Source organism: Dendropsophus ebraccatus, chromosome 6 (genome assembly GCF_027789765.1).
Source record: "Dendropsophus ebraccatus isolate aDenEbr1 chromosome 6, aDenEbr1.pat, whole genome shotgun sequence".
In the NCBI taxonomy this organism is placed as follows: domain Eukaryota; kingdom Metazoa; phylum Chordata; class Amphibia; order Anura; family Hylidae; genus Dendropsophus; species Dendropsophus ebraccatus.
In genome coordinates this window covers 148,376,203-148,395,560 of record NC_091459.1, presented here as the reverse complement: position 1 = coordinate 148,395,560, position 19,358 = coordinate 148,376,203, and the positions used below count along the sequence as shown (strand labels likewise).

The 19,358-nt window shown below is 44.2% G+C and overlaps 1 protein-coding gene across 1 annotated transcript; it reads left to right on the top strand.

Moving 5' to 3' along the window:
* Positions 1-17,673: 17,673 nt before the first annotated feature.
* On the top strand, positions 17,674-18,633 carry LOC138795347 (olfactory receptor 13C9-like). The gene has a single exon (XM_069974335.1). The coding sequence runs from the start codon at positions 17,674-17,676 to the stop codon at positions 18,631-18,633; it is 960 nt and encodes a 319-aa protein (XP_069830436.1).
* Positions 18,634-19,358: the final 725 nt, after the last annotated feature.

Here is a 19,358-nt window from a genome sequence, read left to right as displayed (position 1 = left end):
GTGGAAATCATGGATATAGTCATTGGCTGTATCCATGTTTTCCAGACAACCTTAGAGCTTTATCCAAGTTCAGCAGCCCCAGCTAATCAAATGCCGGACGTTCGGGTTCAGATCGACTCTAACCCAAAACTGGTTTTCTCATCTCTAGATAGTAAACTAACTTGGTTTGGTTGGTTTTTTGGTGCTTTCTATAATCTACACTTTACTCTAAATCCCTGCTCTGCTTTTCCCTACTACTCTTCCTTTCAGTTTGCATGCCTGCCCTGCTCCCGCCCACTGCTCCTCTTAGATGCCTGTATCCCACCTAGTTTCCTCCCACTCCTACTTCTAATAGCCTGCATCACTGCCCTGCTTCTGCCCACTCCTCTTCCTTGCAGCCTGCATTTCCACCCTGCACTTCCCCACTCCCCCTCCCTGCAGCCTTCATCCCTGCTCTGCGTCTCCCACTCATCCCCCTAGCAGTATGCATGTCAACCCTGCCCCTACCTACTGCTCCTTCCAGTAGCATCAATCCCCACCCTGCTGCTGCCCACTCCTCCTCCTAGCAGTCTGCACCCCCACATCCTCCTCCACTCCTCCTCCTAGCAGTCTGCACCCCCACATCCTCCTACACTCCTCCTCCTAGCAGTCTGCACCCCCACATCCTCCTACACTCCTCCTCCTAGCAGTCTGCACCCCCACATCCTCCTACACTCCTCCTCCTAGCTATCTGTTTCCCTGCCCTGTTCCCTCTATTTATACATCTGGTAGTGTGTATGCTCACCCTGCTTACTCCAATGCTCTTCCTAGCTGTCTGCGTCCCTTCACATTCCTCCAACTACATCTCCTAGCAGTCTGTATCCCTGCTCTCTGCCCTCCCACCTCGCAGTCTGTATCCCTGCTCTCTGCCCTCCCACCTCGCAGTCTGTATCCCTGCTCTCTGCCCTCCCACCTCGCAGTCTGTATCCCTGCTCTCTGCCCACCTAGCAGTCTGTATCCCTGCTCTCTGCCCTCCCACCTAGCAGTCTGTATCCCTGCTCTCTTCCCTCCCACCTCGCAGTCTGTATCCCTGCTCTCTGCCCTCCCACCTCGCAGTCTGTATCCCTGCTCTCTGCCCTCCCACCTAGCAGTCTGTATCCCTGCTCTCTTCCCTCCCACCTCGCAGTTTGCCTCCCCACCCAGCTTCCCCCCACTACTCCTCCTAGCACACTTCAACCCCACCTCTCTCATCCCATTTTTTTACATAACTACAACAAATATACTGTGATTTAAAAAAAATTGTTGTAAAAATAGGACATTACTGCAACAATGTCCTGGGGGGGGGGGGGGGGGGGGGGGGGGTTCAATATGACACAGGTGCAGCTCGGGCTGCCCACATGTTTATGGAGACTCCTTATCTGAGCCGCCTGTCAGCTGGATGTTTTATAACTGTGTTTGTGAGACTCTTCACATTCTCCCCCAATGAGAACATGATGCTGATCTACACTTGCCCAAAGTACGGGGGGGGGAGAGGGGGGGCTAAGGGCCTTGCTGGAGTGTTGGTCATCCTTAGTGTATAGATGCATGATACTCAGGGGACTATAAAAGCTGATACACACAAGCAGAGAGGGGGCCATTTTGGTGGAACAGCAGAAGAAGATGGTGTGTACGGTCATCTCTCCCGGGTGCCCAGAAGAACGGGCAGGGCCCTCACCTGGGAGAGCTAAGTATATTGTACTTTATTTGACTTAGCTTTGTATTTGTATCTTTAGCTTTGTATCTTGTATTATATTTTTCTTGCTTTTATCACTTAAGAAAACTTTATCCACTTCTTATTGTGTGTGGACATATTTATTCCCGCATCTTAGAACCTACTATAAAACAACTGTCTGTTTCAAAACATTCATAAGGTAACAAGCAGTGTTCTAGAAGGTATAAAGAAGAACAAGAAAAGTGCTCTGAAGATCAAACACGGTGGGAGTTAAAGAGGAAAACCCTTTAAGCTATTGCATTGTTCCAGACCCTGCAGCAAAGAGTTTCCTGACGGCTTCTTTCACTTCATTATTCCTCAGGCTGTAGATCACCGGATTTATTACAGGAATAAAAAATGCATAGATTAGAGAAACATATTTTAGATAAGACATAAAACTTTCTCTTTGTCCCATGTACATGGTCATAACTGCAACGTAATACATCAGCACCACCGTGAGGTGGGAGGTGCAGGTGGAGAAAGCCTTGGATCTTCCGTGGACTGAACGGATTTTCAATACGGACATAATAATACAGATATAAGACACCACAATGAAGACAAGAGGGGAAAATAACGTGAAAAATCCCACCGCCAGCAAAGTTATCTTATAGAAGGAGAGGTCACCGCACGCCACCTCCAGGAGAGCCAAGATGTCACAAACAAAATTTTTCAATGCGTTTTCTTTACAGAATATAAGAGGTCTCGACATGGTGGGAACAGTAGATACAATGAAGCTTCCCGACCACATAATAACAGTGATGGATCCACATACCCGCCAACTCATAATGGTGGTGTAATGTAAGGGGGAGCATATAGCGATATACCGGTCATAGGCCATCACCGCCAGCAGGACGCATTCAGTTCCCCCTAGAAATAGACTAAAGTTCATCTGTATGAGACAACCGACGAGGGAAATCCTTCTCATCTTAGAAAATAGATCCAACAGCAATTTCGGTGCGGAACACGATGAACAACACAAATCCAGAAAAGAGAGATTACAGAGGAAATAGTACATAGGAGTGTGTAACTTAGGGGTGAGGAGAACGGTGACGATCAGGAAGATGTTCCCCAGGATGATCAGTATATAAAGGACAAAAAACAGGACAAAAAGCAAAATACGAATCTCCAAGTTCTGGGAAAACCCAACAAGGATAAAATGGTTAATAAGAGTTTGATTTCTAAACTCCATGATGGAATTCACATTCTATTGTCCACAGAGCTGTGATGTATTAAAAAGGGGAATATTATAAAATGTTATAATTTAATATAATCCTTTGAAATACTATATTCAGGGGACGGCATAATATTAACCCAGAATACAACTGCATGTCGCAGGACGGGTAGGGGAGTTCAGAGGGCTGCATACTAGTAATAATAATTAGTGTTGAACAAACTGAATTCCGATTCAGTCTAAACTTTCAAAAAATAAATAAATAAATAAAATTGGCACAAACAAGAACCATAAGCAATGTGTTTTGGCCCAAACTTCTTCCACATAGTAAGTTACGGATGCTTAGATTCTCCAGGCTAGGCCACAGGACTACTGAACAGAGCTTGGTAAAGCCAAGCCTTGGCCATCAAAAATGACCGTCCAGCACTGAGCAGGCTGGCATTATTAAGCTGCAGCCAAAATAAATGGCCTTTACTGCTCTAGTAATGCCAGCCTGTTACTGCTTTGTTTGTATCTGCCTAGTTATGGATAGAGATGAGTGTAACAAGCAAAAAAAAAACTTTGTGAAAAGTTGGATTTGCGAAGAAACCAAATTTTTGAAAATTGCGAAAACAAGTTCTTAAGAAGGTGGACACACTTGTCACAGTACAGTAAAAAAGGTTGGTGCATGAGACGTATACATGAATAAACAAGACTTATAAAAGCCCTCATTAGTGTTTAGCCATAGTGTTCAGGCATTCCTGCGTTTTGTTTTGTTTTTTTAAATACAATACAATGAAAAAATCATTCAGTAAATAAAAAAAAGTGCACAAAGAAATTTGAAAGAAAAGTCTAAAAGTTTTTAAAAAAGCAAAACAAAAGTCCCCAAAACATTTAAATCAAAAACTGAAATACAAGATAGGGAACTTGCAAGAAAATGTAATGTGACCAGCAAAATTATATGACAAGGTTAAAAAAAAATAAAGAAAAAAAAAAAATAATATACAATAAAGAAGCGATCAATGTTTAGGCTCTGTCAGATGTTTTGTATCCGACACGGCGGTGCACAGTCTTCTTCCGTATCAGTCTCAGTTACATGACAATTGCATCTGAATAATCTGAGTTGCATGAAAATGAAAAGCACAATATGGCCGGAACATCTGACAGAGTCCTGAGAGGTGCGGCCTGTGAGTGCGGACAGTCAGCAATACTTTGTGTCTTTTATAAGATATTGTACCTGGTAAGAGAAGTGCGGCTGTTATTTCCCCGGTGTCGATGTCTCCAGGTGGACGCGGCCAACACTCCAGACACACTATTATTTCTTTAATAATGAAGGAAATTTTGAACTCTAAATAATTTATTGAAAAATATTTAGAATTGTATCTAATCTCTATACGTGCAAAATATCCAGTATAAGGCAAATTTATTAGCATTACAATATGCACTATCCAAGCTTATCTACACACTACAAAGTGGTTTCCATTGGTGACATGCAAAAGTCTAGGTGATAGTCCAGTCCGGACATGTGCCAATGTGTTTTGGGACATGGACACCACTGTGTCAGTAATGTGTTATTTCATGAGACTTTACAATGTACAACACGCCCTTAATGTAGAACTACAAAAAGAGGCCGCGGGATGTTAGTCCTGGTGATCGGTGGAAGCCAGCACAACATTAGTGAATTGTCATTCCCGATTTGGCCGATCCAATGTTCAGGTATGGTCATCCAAATGGAAGTGTGGTGAGCTCCAGCCTGATGAAGAGGGAATTGCACCCTCGAAACGTGTTACATCAAATAAAAGCCTGAATTTGACTTCACACCAGTGCCAGGAGTTCTCTTCATTCAGAGAAGGAACAGGGGAACGTGGCCGGTGTTCCAAAAAAAGGGGTGTTTGCACCAGACGAATCCCACCAACCTCTTCCTTTTACCACTATTGTGATTGACACCGAGGATCCACTTTGGAGAATCGGAAGGTGGAAGGCAGCATCCCTCGTTGATCCAGAGCACTTATTAGAGTCATGCCTAATTGTGTACGACCCACTCAGGTGAGCGTGCATTTGCACACATATGCCTGTTTCTCCAAAGTGTGTTTTGACCTGCACATGCAGGTGTTATTTTTTCTCTTTGCATATAAGTTTGGAGCTATGTTATAGCACCATGTACATGGGGACGTCGGGAGCATCACTGTGCAGGGAAAGGAAGACACTAATGTTCCAGACTATATACCATGATACGGCTATTGGGTACATTGGAGCCTGTGATACCCCATGTATTAGGGTCCTCATAATTATGTATCTCAGCTGATGAGGAGACAAAGATGCAGCCTGTGATACCCCATGTACTGTCTTAGGGCCCTCATAATTATATATTATACTGTGTTAGGGTCCCCATAGTTATATATTATACAGTGTTAGGGTCCTTATAATTATATATTATACTGTGTTAGGGTCCTCATAGTTATATATTATACTGTGTTAGGGTCCTTACAATTATATATTATACAGTGTTAGGGTCCTCATAGTTATATATTATACTGTGTTAGGGTCCTCATAGTTATATATTATACAGTGTTAGGGTCCTCATAGTTATATATTATACTGTGTGTTAGGGTCCTCATAGTTATATATTATACAGTGTTTGGGTCCTCATAGTTATATATTATACTGTGTTAGGGTCCTCATAGTTATATATTATACTGTGTTAGGGTCCTCATAGTTACATATTTCCACTGATGAGGAGACTTAGATACAGTACAGCCTGTGATACCTTGTGGATCCTCATAATTATGTATCTTCTCTGATGAGATACAGGGCAGCCTGGTTCCACTTTATAAGGTGTCAATCTCTATAACTTTATTGTCTGTATATCTGTATGTTATAAACCAGAGTTCTCCAGTGCAAAGTGTCAAGGAGGCGTTCCTCATCTCCGGGGGGCTGTAACATCTTGTCATTCCCCCTCCTATCCCTATCATTTCTGACAATCAGGAGGAAGCCCTAAGCAGGTAAAGAAAGAACTATAAAAATTTATTAAAACAACGACACAACGCGTTTCGAAGTCGTGCTGACTTCTTTCTCAAGTGTCTCAAGTGTTGAAGACACTTGAGTAAGAAGTCAGCACGACTTCGAAACGCGTTGTGTCGTTGTTTTAATAAATTTTTATAGTTCTATCTACTTTTATCTTGCCCATCTTGGATCTGCGCCTGAATATACCCAGGGTTTGGAGTGGAGGATCTGACTATTTGCTTACCGGTTTGGTTCCTGGGAGTGGCTGCGGTCCACACACATGCGTTACTGAGTGTTGTGCCTTCCATATGCACAACCATTACAGGTGAGAGTCTCCAATTACTCGCCTGTTCTTTTGCACATTTGCCATCAGACTTCACACCATGGAGCGCTGTCCACACTTCTTTTTTCTAAGCAGGTAAAGGGATTTAAGGTAACTCTCCACCTTGAAGGGGTACACTGGAAAGTAACAATTTTTAAGAAAAGTTAATATAAAAAAAAAGTTACCCATTAGAGCTCCCCTTTATAGAATAAATAAGTACTGTCGGACTGTGTGAGGAAGTTTGATTCCCAGAACACCAAGCTTCTGTCCTCATGAGGAAACGTGTGACACGTGAATCCCAAGCTCCCATATCTGATTGATCTTTTAGCAATGGAAAAATTGTCAGGATATGGTGGATTACTACTCCCCCCTCTATTATTTGGGGATCCTTTCTGAAGCCCTTTAAACCCTCCAACCACACTCGAAAAAGATCCTTTCAAGCAGTAAGAGTCTTCCTCTAGGAAAATCTTCCGATCCTCACGTTTTTTTCTATCCCTATTATAAACATTTTCAGAATATTCTTTCCCCATATCTTCTAATTTCTTTTAGGTATTAAATAATATAATGGAAAGAAAACTTATCATGAGCTCCCAAAGCCCAGATGTCTCCAAACATTTAAACCCATTTTACTTATTAACAAAGATTGGAAAAAATAGATCAAAATCTTGACCCTTTAATGTCTTCACTACACGCTCCATAAAACGGGTAGGCCATCCCAAGGTGAGACCCGGTCCCAGCTTCCACAACATTAATCCAGGGCGCAGGGAGATGTAGTGTCCCATAAATGTTAACATATGGCAGGCAATACGTAAGAGAGGTTACTTTTCTGGCAACCTGGCGCACAGTGCCAAAAAAATCCTGCAGCAATTTTTAAAGGCCACAGAAATTGAGACAACCATGGCGTACACAGTAGAATAAAAAAAAAAATGATGTGTGGCAACAGTCAATACGTAAGAGAGGTTACATTTTTGGCAACCTGGCAGATAGCACTATAAACTGTCCTCCAACAATTATTAAAGGCCACAGAAATTTGGATAACCCTGGTGTACACAGTGGGGGCACACTGGGGTTTAGGAGCTGGTACTCCATTAACGCTCTCTACTTCTCGCAAAACCCTGGCCAACACATAGTAGGTTGAGTTTCAGCGCGTGCTGGCATAGCACAACAGCCGGTGAGCTGGCAAATGTAAGTGCTGCTGCAGTTTCTTCAGACTAGCAGTGGCTACAGTTGACTTACGAAAGCGGGTGCACAAGCGTCACACTTTCACCAGATTTGGATACGTTTTTTAAAAAAAGCTGTACCACCAAGTTAAAAATGTGCACCAGGCATGGTACCTGTGGGAATTCGCCAAGCTCCAAGAGCTTACAGACTAGGATGACTGGGGGTGACACAAGAGGCAGTAAGTGCATTATTTGCCAATGTTCACTGTACATAATCGCAAAGTTCCTATGGGTAATTGGGCGAGCCAGTCTCACGCCATTGTCTGGGTTCAGGTAGAACCCAGTACATGGCACCAAGGAGGTTATAGAGAGGATGGAGAAGGGATAGTAGAGAGGAAGACAAAATTAGGAAATGTTTTAAACGCGCCCGAAGAGATGAGTCTTTGGGGCATGCTTGAAACTGTGGGAGTTGGAAATAAGTCTGAGTCTTTGGGTAAAGCGTTCAGAGTGGCTGTCTCTACTTGGTCGTGCACTCCACCTATCCTACCCAGGTGGTGCAATTATTTTTGCCGGTATAAGACCGATCTTGCATGCCCAGAGCATAGGCGTATTATACACCATGGAGAGGCCATAGTACAGTGTAGGGTCTGAGGGTAGCTTAATGTGGTGGGGTGGTTTACACTGTTTGCAAATGGTAACCAAGAGCCTCATTATTTTTGTGGGAATTTCTTTTGGCAGTTGGGGGGGGGGGCTGCTTTTAACTATTTTCATGTCTGTAGTGGGTCTTTATCTTGCCATTGCGGTGAGCTGTTGTGTTTTTCTGTTTTTGTGTTTACACTTTCAGCCATAGCAATGGGCTCCTGCCTAGTATCAATGGTGTTCTGGAGCTGAACAAACTTGTCTTGGAGGCAGGAGTGGGAGGTTCTGATTATAGAAGAGGTTAGTGTAAGGTCATTGGCAGAACGCAGAGCACGGGAAGGATGGTAGGTGGAGATGAGGGAGGAGATGTATGGAGGGGCCGAGTTGTGGAGGGCTTTATGGGTGAGGGCGAGGAGTTTGAATTGTGTTCTGTATTTAATCGGTAGCCAGTGAAGTGACTGGCACAGGGGGGAGACATCAGTATAACAGCTGGAGAGGAAGAGAAGTCTGCGTTCAGGATAGACTGGAGAGGGGAGATGTCAGTATAGCGGCTGGAGAGGAAGATAAGCCTGGCTGCTGCATTCAGGATAGACTGGAGAGGGGAGAGTTTAGAGAAGGGAAGACCGATTAGTAGGGAGTTACAATAGTCAAGACGGGAATGGATCAGGGTGACAGTCAGAGTCTGAGCGGTGTCAGTGGTGAGAAATGGACGGATTCTGAAGATGTTTTTGAGATGTAGATGACAGGAGCTGCAAGGGTTTAGATATAGGGAGTGAAGGATAGATTAGAGTCTAGCATAACCCCCAGACATCGAGCCCGGTGCACAGGAGTGATGTTAGTACCACAGACTTTGAGTGAGATGTCAGGTTTGGGTCGGTTAGAGGGGGGTAATATGAGAAGTTCAGTTTTAGAGAGATTAAGTTTGAGAAATAGAGAGGTCATAGTTTTAGAGACAGCCGATAGACAGTCGCTAGTGTTCTGTAGGAATGCAGGGGAGATGTCACGGAACGAGGTGTATAGCTGGGTGTCATCGTCAAGATGGTATTGAACGCCAAACTTGCTGATGGTCTGTCCGATGGTAGCTGTATAGAGGGAGAAGAGGAGGGGACCCAGGACTGATCCCTGGGGAACTCCAACAGTAAGAGGTAGGGGACAGGAAGTAGATCCAGAGAAGGATACGCTGAAGAAGCGGTCAGAGAGGTAGGAAGAGAACCAAGAGAGAACAGAGTCCTTAAGACCAGGAGAGCGGAGTGTGGAGAGGAGGAGCTGGTGGTCCACAGTGGCACATACTACAGATAGAGTGGAGCATGGAGAGGAGGAGGTGGTCTACAGTGTCACATACTTCAGATAGAGTGGAGCAGGGAGAGGAGGAGCTGGGGGTCTACAGTGTCACATACAGATAGAGCGGAGCATGGAGAGGAGGAGGAGGTGGTCCACAGTGTCACATACTACAGATAGAGTGGAGCATGGAGAGGAGGAGGTGGTCTACAGTGTCACATACAGATAGTGCGGAGCATGGAGAGGAGGAGGAGGTGGTCCACAGTGTCACATACTACAGATAGAGCGGAGCATGGAGAGGAGGAGCTGGGGGTCTACAGTGTTACATACAGATAGAGCGGAGCATGGAGAGGAGGAGCTGGGGGGCTACAGTGTCACATACAGATAGAGCGGAGCATGGAGAGGAGGAGCTGGGGGGCTACAGTGTCACATACTACAGATAGAGCGGAGCATGGAGAGGGGGAGCTGGGGGGCTACAGTGTCACATACAGATAGAGTGGAGCATGGAGAGGAGGAGGAGGTGGTCCACAGTGTCACATACTACAGATAGAGTGGAGCATGGAGAGGGGGAGCTGGGGGGCTACAGTGTCAGATACTACAGATAGAGCGGAGCATGGAGAGGAGGAGCTGGGGGTCTACAGTGTCACATACTACAGATAGAGCGTAGCATGGAGAGGAGGAGGTGGTCCACAGTGTCACATACAGATAGAGCGGATCATGGAGAGGAGGAGGTGGTCCACAGTGTCAACTGTTTGACACTTTGGTGAGTGCAGTTTCAATGGAGTGAAGAGATTGGGAGCCATACTGTAGATGGTTGAGAAGAGAGTTATCTAAGAGGATTACATAGAGGAGCGAGGGAATTACATAGAGGGAAGTGGTCATATAAGTCAATGTAATGACAAGGGGAAAACCAAGGCCAGATAACCATTCACATACAGCTGTTTGGGGGTGTTGCCCCTCATCAGTGGGAAGCAGGATTCTGGCTAGGTGTGAGCAATGCCTAGTAGAGCCATAAGAGAAACAGATTGCTGCACTCAGGGAGACCGGCCAAAGATAACACTGCCGGCTGCTAGTTAAAGAGCTAAATGCAGTGACATCCTAGGTGCATTGCCCCCTGGGAAACATGAATATGCAAAAGAAGAGTCTGTGGAGCCTTAATGAAGAGTCTTGAAACACAGGACTAGCCAGATATCCCTCCGGGGTGGCTCCTGTAAGAAAACCACTAAAACTGTATCGTTTGGCTGGTCTCCCTGAGTGCAGCTATCTGTTTCTCTTATGGCTCTACTAGGCATTGCTCCCACCTAGCCAGAATCCTGCTCCACACTGATGAGGGGCAACACCCCGAAACAGCTGTATGTGGATACCTGGCCTTGGTTTTTCCCTTGTCATTACACTGACTTATAGGGCCACTTAATATGGTGGTTTTGGTGGTTTCCCTACAGGAGCCGCCCCTTGGCTGGGTCCTTCCCGGAGGGATATCTGGCTAGTCCTGTGTTTCAAAACTCTTCAGTGAGGCTCCACAGGCTCTTCTATTGCATATTCATGTTTCCCAGGGGGCAATGCACCTAGGATTTCACTGCATTGAGCGCTTTCACTAGCAGCTGGTAGTGTTATCATTTGGCTGTTCTCCCTGAGATCAGTGATCTGTTTCTCTTATACTAGATTATAGCTCCACCAAAAACACAAGAAGGTCTAGTATATTAAAATTCTCCAATTCTATTCATCCATTACAATAATCCAGATATGTGCAGTATCTCGGTGTAGATCCTGATCAGGTTAGTTGTGATTTGGCTGTAATGTCATTACTCAGTGTCACCATTACTGTATCAGTAACCATATACTGTTTATACAAGATAACACTTTGAATTATGCTGCCACCTAGTGGCAAAACTCGATCAGTTCTTTTGAGTGAGGTCCCCTTTATAAAACACAAACGACATAGACATAACATTATGAGATGTTCTGGTGCAATGACCAATAGCTGGTTGATGTCGCCGCAACATCATTGCGGGTTAGGCGAGAGTAGAGGAAACGCTCCATGAGCTTAGGTTTTGAAATCGAGATCAGAGATTGGAGGTCCAGGAGGTCTAGTAGAGAGTGGTCGCCCTAAGGGTATGTTTACACTACGGAATTCAGCTTATAATTCCTTACCTTTTCTGTAGTGTGAACATGCCCATACATTTGGCAGACCAAAACCAGGGTTGAAACAGAAGAAGGTAAAACCGTGATTAGAATACTTGATATTGATGTGTCGGGGAAGACCAGTGGTGAGTACAAGGTTTCCCTGCCAGGAGATTGAATATGATGTCAATTCTTAAAGTTACTCTGTACCCACAATCTGACCCCCCAAACCACTTGTACCTTCGGAAAGCTGCTATTAATCCAAGATCTGTCCTGGGGTCCGTTCGGCAGGTGATGCAGTTATTGTCCTAAAAGACAACTTTTAAACTGACAGCCCTGTGCCCTACGGGCGTGGCCTAGATTGTGTATGCATTAGGCCCATCTCCTCATCATTAGGAATGCTCAAGGCAGATTGTCTCCTATTCCCCACCTGTGTCAGCTCGGCACATGAGCTGGATTGTTAAGGCACCTGTGCAATGTTCAGACAGGAGAAAACGTTCCAGTGGCATTCCTAATGATGAAGAGGGAGGGGAGGAGGGACGGTGCAAAGTTAGGGCACAGAGCTGCAAGTTTAAAAGTTGTTTTTTAGGACAATAACTGCATCACCTGCCGAACGGACCCCAGGACAGATCTTGGATGAAAAGCAGCTATCCGAAAGTACAAGTGGTTTGGGGGGGGGGGGGGGGTCAGATTGTGGGTACAGAGTCGCTTTATACAAGCAGGCAAGCCTCTGTAGGCCTCATATGACTGATCTAAGCCTCTCTGGAACACTAGATAGCGACAAAACTTCATATTAAGAATGTGGAGGACACAACAGGGGGCAGAAGATACTGTGTGTAGTAAAGTCATTTACATAGGAAATATTCTTGGATTAATTTATCTAGCGTTTCACCTTTCCTTTATTTATCCGGATAATAATAATAATAATTGTTGAATCTGGAGAGTTATCCGCGTCCACCTGGAGACATCGACACCGGGGAAATTACAGCCGCACTTCTCTCTAATGTTATTTCTTACCAAGTACAATCTCCTTTAAAAGAGGCCTAGAGATATAGACGGGAGGGGGAGACACAGGACGGAAGATGTGGGGCCATCGTATCGCCGATTTCACCATTTACACTCACAGGTAACACCTCTCGGTTTTCTTTCTTACTTCATGTTCTGCTTTTGTTCTCATTTCTCTTTCTTCTCATCAAACCTCTTACCATTAAAGAGGTTATCCAGCGCTACAAAAACATGGCCACTTTCTTTCAGAGACAACACGAATCTTGTCTCCAGCTTGGGCAGAGTTTTGCTGCTCAGTTTCATTGAAGTGAATGGAGCCAAATTGCAAACAAGCACCTGAACTGGAGACAAGAGCGGAAAGTGAAGGAAAGTGGCCATGTTTTTGTAGCACTGGATAACCCCTTTAATAGAGCCCAACTGTTATACGAGTCTGTGTATTATACAAATCCACCCATTATACAAGTCCACCAGTCCGTCTGTCACATGAGTCCACCTGTTATACAAGTCCACCTGTTATATGAGTCCACCTGTTATACAAGTCCACCTGTTATACAAGTCCACCTGTTATATGAGTCCACCTGTAAAATGAGTCCACCTGTTATATAAGTTTGTCTGTTATATGAGTCCACCTGTTATACAAGTCCACCTGTAAAATGAGTCCACCTGTTATATAAGTTTGTCTGTTATATGAGTCCACCTGTTATACAAGTCCACCTGTAAAATGAGTCCACCTGTTATACAAGTTTGTATATTATACAAGTCCACCGGTCTGTCTGTTATACGAGTCCACCTGTTATATGAGTCCACCTGTTATATGAGTCCACCTCCTCTCTCCGCGCTGAAGAATGAACATGAATTCTGCCAGTTTTACTCCGTGTGAACAGAGCCTTATATTATTATTTCCATTTTTTGTGGTGTAATGAATCCACTCTTTATGTAACATTATTTGGCGATGCAATCACTTATTTATTTATGTACTTTTGCTGTTTTTTAAACTTTTTTTTTTAACTTGATTGGGAGAAGTAAATTACAAATCTATATAACTTTCTGTTACTAGTTGATTTGAATATTTATTTTTACTTGAGTACCCCTTTAAGTGCCCTTCAAGACAAATGGGCTATCACATTCCATATGCCGCATTACTGATATAACAAGGCAGACTAGATGGACCCAGTGGTCTTTTTCTGCCTGCAATCTTCCATGTTTCTATCTTAAATATAGAGTTGAATCCGCAGGATGGCGTTGTTGTAGCTGCCGCTTTACATCAGCGCACAGCAGTACAATGTACAGCACAACTGGCGACACTTTTGCGGTATATTTCCCTTACTGTCCACTGATCAAGCCCTTAAGAGCCCCAAAAAACTCAAACATGAAAGAAACAAACCAGAAAAATCTAAACTTTGTTGTTGATCAGATGTTTTTAAATGAACAAGACAAAAAAAAGTGCCAGTTTTGAAACATAGATATATATTGCGACATGGAGAGAAAGGAGCTGCTGCACATCACACCTTATCACAATATATAATTCCCTTATGTTTCTTGCTTTGTGGTGTCCTACCACGGGTGTTGCTATTAGTTACACCCTTCTGAAAAGTTTGTACTTATTGTACTTGTGTGGTGGTGAAAGTACTACTAAAGTTTTGCCACTAGATGTTGCTGTATTTAATATGTGTATCAGGATGCTGCACAGCTGAAGTGTGTAACGGGTTATTGTTTATTTGTATCTCATATGGATCTGCGAACCAATAGGGATCTGTTCTTCTCTCCTATCATCTCTCTCTTTACTTCTACTGTTTGCACTCTTCACCCACTCACAGCGCACCTTAGATGCACTGAGGAAGGAAGTCACATGGGTGTAGGAGGTGCATAGGTCTTTTGTGTTGGACCTTGTGGAGGAAGGACGCAAGCTAGAAAGCTCTCTACAGTGGTCCTCACTGGGCCCTGGCCCTCTGTCAGGTCCCCTACTCTGGTCAGTCTTAGCTAGAACCCCATATGGGTAGGACGGCAGACAACACACAGTTTTTTTCTCAGTAACGCTACACAACACTATGCAGTGTTAGACACTTACAAGAGAGGACAAGTCAGAGACAACCTCAACCCACGATAAGGACAAGGAGAGTCACAGAGAAGGACAGTATCCACAGACAGCAGTAAGCTAGGCTAGGAACTGATCCAGATAGAGCAAAGTTTCACAAAGCCTAGGAACTCTATCTTGCAGCGCGGTTGTCAGCAGGGAACCCTTAGTATTTCGCTCATCCTGGGTAACAAGGTCTGGGCCTTCTCTCACTCCCTAGGACATTTCAGCCAAATCTAGTGGGCATCAGGTGGTGTGAAGACTTACAGGTAAATACATGGGCACAAGTGTTCTTCATCTTCTAAGTATTCTTCTACCTCATCCTCCAACATCCCGGCAGAGCACAGTACTACTTGGGTTGAGACTCTCACGACATCCTCCTCTCTGCTACTCTGTTTCTTTGTATGACTTAACATGCTATTAAGTCGGCACGACTGTATTATACTTTACATTCCTATCACAATAGTTGCTGTATTGTCAAGTATTTGTCTATAAGTTTTATCAAGTGTTTTATCAAGAGAAACATTATAATTGTGTAACCTGCTGCAGGCACATACTTTCTTAGTAAACCAGGCTTATTTATGATAAAAAGACTCTGTGATCCTTCGCCGTACACCGACACAGCACACACCGTATGCTTGGAACACTTCCCCTTTCTGTGGGATGCAGTTCCGATAGTCCGGGAGGGTCACTATACTGCTCTGGCCATCCGTCATTACACTATCCCAAGGGACCCCGTAGAAACCCATCAGGACACTGTCCACAGGGGGGAAAGGTTACAACCGGCCTCCTAAGCTAAAAGCAGGCGTGCCCCCACACCTGTGTGCCTACCCGGCACTGGCATCACGGGTTAACACCTCGAGGTCCGGCTGTATCTCGGCCATCCACCACCGGAGTGGCATCACACTTCACCAGGTGACCGGCCGATCCTCCGACACAACAACACCACCAGAGACTCACACCACATAATTTCTGGTTTTCTCCACAGACTTTGCTTATGTTATCAGGACAAAGCTATTCTGAAATTCATCAATTTTCCAGAACATTTACAATTTTCCACGGTGAGTCAACTTATGAAAAAGAAAGTCATTTATAGAACTCTCCAGATTTTTTCCTTTAGAAACTGTCCTGTAGTATACACAGCAGTATTAATACAGGTCTCGTCTAAGGTGGTCTAGTTGACCGAAGTAAAAACGTGTGGGCTGTTACTGTGAGGTTACCATGAACCATCAAGAGCCAAGAGGGAACAGGTAGGAATAGGCTGCACCTCAAAAAGTAATACGTAGAGGCCACACTGCAATATTTACCTTTTAAGGCTATGTTCACACTGCGTACAAATCCGTACGCATTTCTTCGGCGCCGTACATGTGCGGCTGAAACTACGGGCGTGCAAATATTCGATATGCGGCCGGATGTGTACACATTGCGAACGTATGCCCGTAGTCTACTTACGCTTCCCGAGCGCCCTACGTAGCGATCTGACAGCGGTCTTTTACTTGGAAAGCTTCGCCTAGCCCCGGACACCCCACAGAACCTTTTGGATCGGCACAAAAAGCTGCAAAAATGAAGAAATCACCACTACGTACGGGACCGCATGTAACGCTACGGGCGTAAGTTACGGCATTTCCATCCCAAAACAATGGTCTGGTTCATCTTTTACGGCGCCGTATACGATCCGGGCGTAAGTTCGTACGTAGTGGGAACTGTGCGGCCGTAGATGGTATACTTTCCATTGTACGCAAACTACGTAAGTTTCCGGCCGCTTATTCACTGAACGCGCTACGGCCGGAAACTTACGTAGTGTGAACATAGCCTAAAAAGTATCATAAAACCATCATCGGTCCTGATACGACTGAATGATCCCCACTCACACCAACAATAGTAACGTTGTATAATGCTAATAAAATCAAGTACAGCTATAGTAGTGCAATACCAAAGTAACCCAAACCAATGATTAGATAAGGTAAAACACTAGAACATCATGGGAAAAGGTCTGGATACTGTACTGCCTGCAGAGGTGAGAGGGGTCGGAAACCCCATGCGTTCCATGCAGAGGGGCTTCCTCAGGGGTAAATATAGTGGCCTCAAAACAGAGTTTATATACGGTGCAATAAGGCATCTTACATCATTGAGATCAGTGATTCGCTCATCTCTGGTTATGAGCAAATCAGATTCATTCTGAATTTTAAAGAAAAAAAAAAGAAAATTGGTTAAATTCATAGAATTTGTGATTCATTTCAGGATTCTGTGTGGCCGAGGGTCTGGCACAGTAAAGCATGGAGCGTCAAAAATAATGTTTTGGGTCTGTGGTGTCTTTAAACTCTTCATTATTATTATGGTGGGAAGGGCCGAACGTTCCTGTGTATGGTGAGGGGGGGGAACAGGTCAGGAGAGCAACACAGACCACTCCCCAATCTATTATATATACAAATAGTCGGAGCTCGACTGATCATGTGACACAGAGCCGGGACAAGGTCACGCTTAGCACTGTCTTCTCCCGCTCATTCTCCCAATCAGTGCGGGTCTGAACACTCAGACCTTGACTGATCAAAACTCCATCCAGCAGTGCATAAAGAGCGAGGATTTATTCAAGCAACATACACGACGATATTTCGACCTCTGTGGGTCTTTCTCAAGGGTCTTTATGAGAAAGACCCACAGGGGTTGAAACGTTGCAATTGTGTATGTTGCTTGAATAAATCCTTGCTCTTTTTGCACTACTGGATGCTGTCGGACAACTTTCTTTTTGGATGTCTTTTGGTCTTCACTTGGGATTGGAGACCCTCTGGCATGCATCCCACTTCTACTGGTGCTTTTGGAATACTCGTTTCATGGTATGTCTCTATGACATGTCATTTTTTTTTTAAATGACATTGACACATTTATTTATTTATTTTATTTATTTGGGGGGGGGGGGTTGTAAAAATAATGTTGCACACTGTAAATAAATATGTCGGAACACTAAAGCATCAGGGAAAATGGATAAACACTTTAGTAAATCAGCCCCATTACATGTGTTCCTCCACAGCAAGCAGTGATGTATATAGTGGCAAAACTAATACTGAGCAGTGACTCCTGTCATTTTGAAAGGAGTCCTGGCCTCTATCCAATACACAGCCATGAACTATGCACTAGGTTAGTCATATTAAAACTTCTTTTCCACTTCTTTTCTATATAACAGATGACTGAGGACAATATAATGTGAATTCTAACATGGAGCTTAGAAATCAAACCCTTGTGAATCATTTCATCCTCATCGGGTTTTCTCAGAACTTGCAGACCTGTATTTTACTGTTTGTCATTATTTTTGTCCTTTATATACTGATCATCCTGGGGAACGGCTTCCTGATCGTCACCGTTCTCCTCACCCCTAAGTTACACACTCCCATGTATTATTTCCTCTGTAATCTCTCTTTTTTGGATTTGTGTTGTTCATCGTGTTCTGCACCAAAGTTGCTGTTTGATCTATTGTCAGAGAATAGAAGGATTTCCCTCATCGGTTGTCTCATACAGATGAACTTTAGTCTGTTTCTAGGAGCAACTGAATGCGTCCTGCTGGCGGTGATGGCCTATGACCGGTATATCGCTATATGCTCCCCCTTACATTACACCACCATTATGAGCTGGAGGCTATGTGGATCCATCACTGTTATTATGTGGTCGGGAAGCTTCATTGTATCTACTGTCCCGACCATGGTGAGACCTCTTATATTCTGCAGAGAGAACACATTGAACCATTTTGTTTGTGAGATCTTGGCTCTTCTGGAGGTGGCGTGCGGTGACCTCTCCTTCTATAGGATATCTATGGTTGTTGTAGGTTTTTTCACTCTATTATCACCTCTTGCCTTCATTGTAGTGACTTATATCTGTATCATTATTTCTATACTTAAAATCCATTCAGTACAAGGAAGATCCAAGGCTTTCTCCACCTGCGCCTCCCACCTCACTGTGGTGCTGATGTATTACGTTACAATTATTATCATGTACATAGGGCAAAAAAAGAGTTTTTCATGTTATCTAAAGTATATTGCTCTAATTTATGCTGTTTTTACTCCTGTATTAAATCCTGTGATCTACAGCCTGAGGAATAATGATGTGAAGGAAGCCGTCAGGAAAGGGGTGATTGTGCCCATTGGCTGCTCCGACTGCTCCAACCATCACAGAAATACTTGAATTCAATAAAGCTCTTATTAGATCACATTACATTAAAAAAGATATTTTTCCAAAAGTGGCGTCCGTTCATAGAGAAATGGATCCCACACAATGGGATCGTCAAGATATTAGCGGTTCATTAGGCAATCTGAGATTTCCTTGGTGTTTGGTATTCCTGGCCAGCTGTAGATGTAGAACGTGTTTCTAGGACAAGGTTATTATCCCTGCTCAGGATCCCTATTTTTGGGCTATTGTTGCCTTCTTTCTTTTCTTCCTTCATGTTGAGGATTTGTGGAGGACTTTCATCTCCCATTTCCCTAATACTGTTCTGGATCCTGTTAATTGAAAATCTTCTACACATTTGAAGTTCTACAATTTTGCTGCATTGGCCGATTATTTTAGAACTCATTGAATGCGATTGGACACCTCCAACAGTTTTTATAGGACTATTCTAGGGACTTCCTCATTCATAGCTGGACTCACGGTTTATTTCCATGCTGCTCCGTAATCTTGTTTCCGTGCAGTTTGTAGTTACAATCATAGGCTAATAAGGCAGTTTGGAGAAAGTGAGAAGGAATCCCCCCCAGCAGATGGGGCACTGATCCCCCCCAGCAGATGGAGCACCAATCCGCCTGTCAGATGGAGCACTAATCCCCCCCAGCAGATGAGGCACCGATCCCCCCAGCAGATGTGGCACCGATCCCCCTGTCAGATGAAGCACCGATCCCCCCCAGCAGATGGAGCAC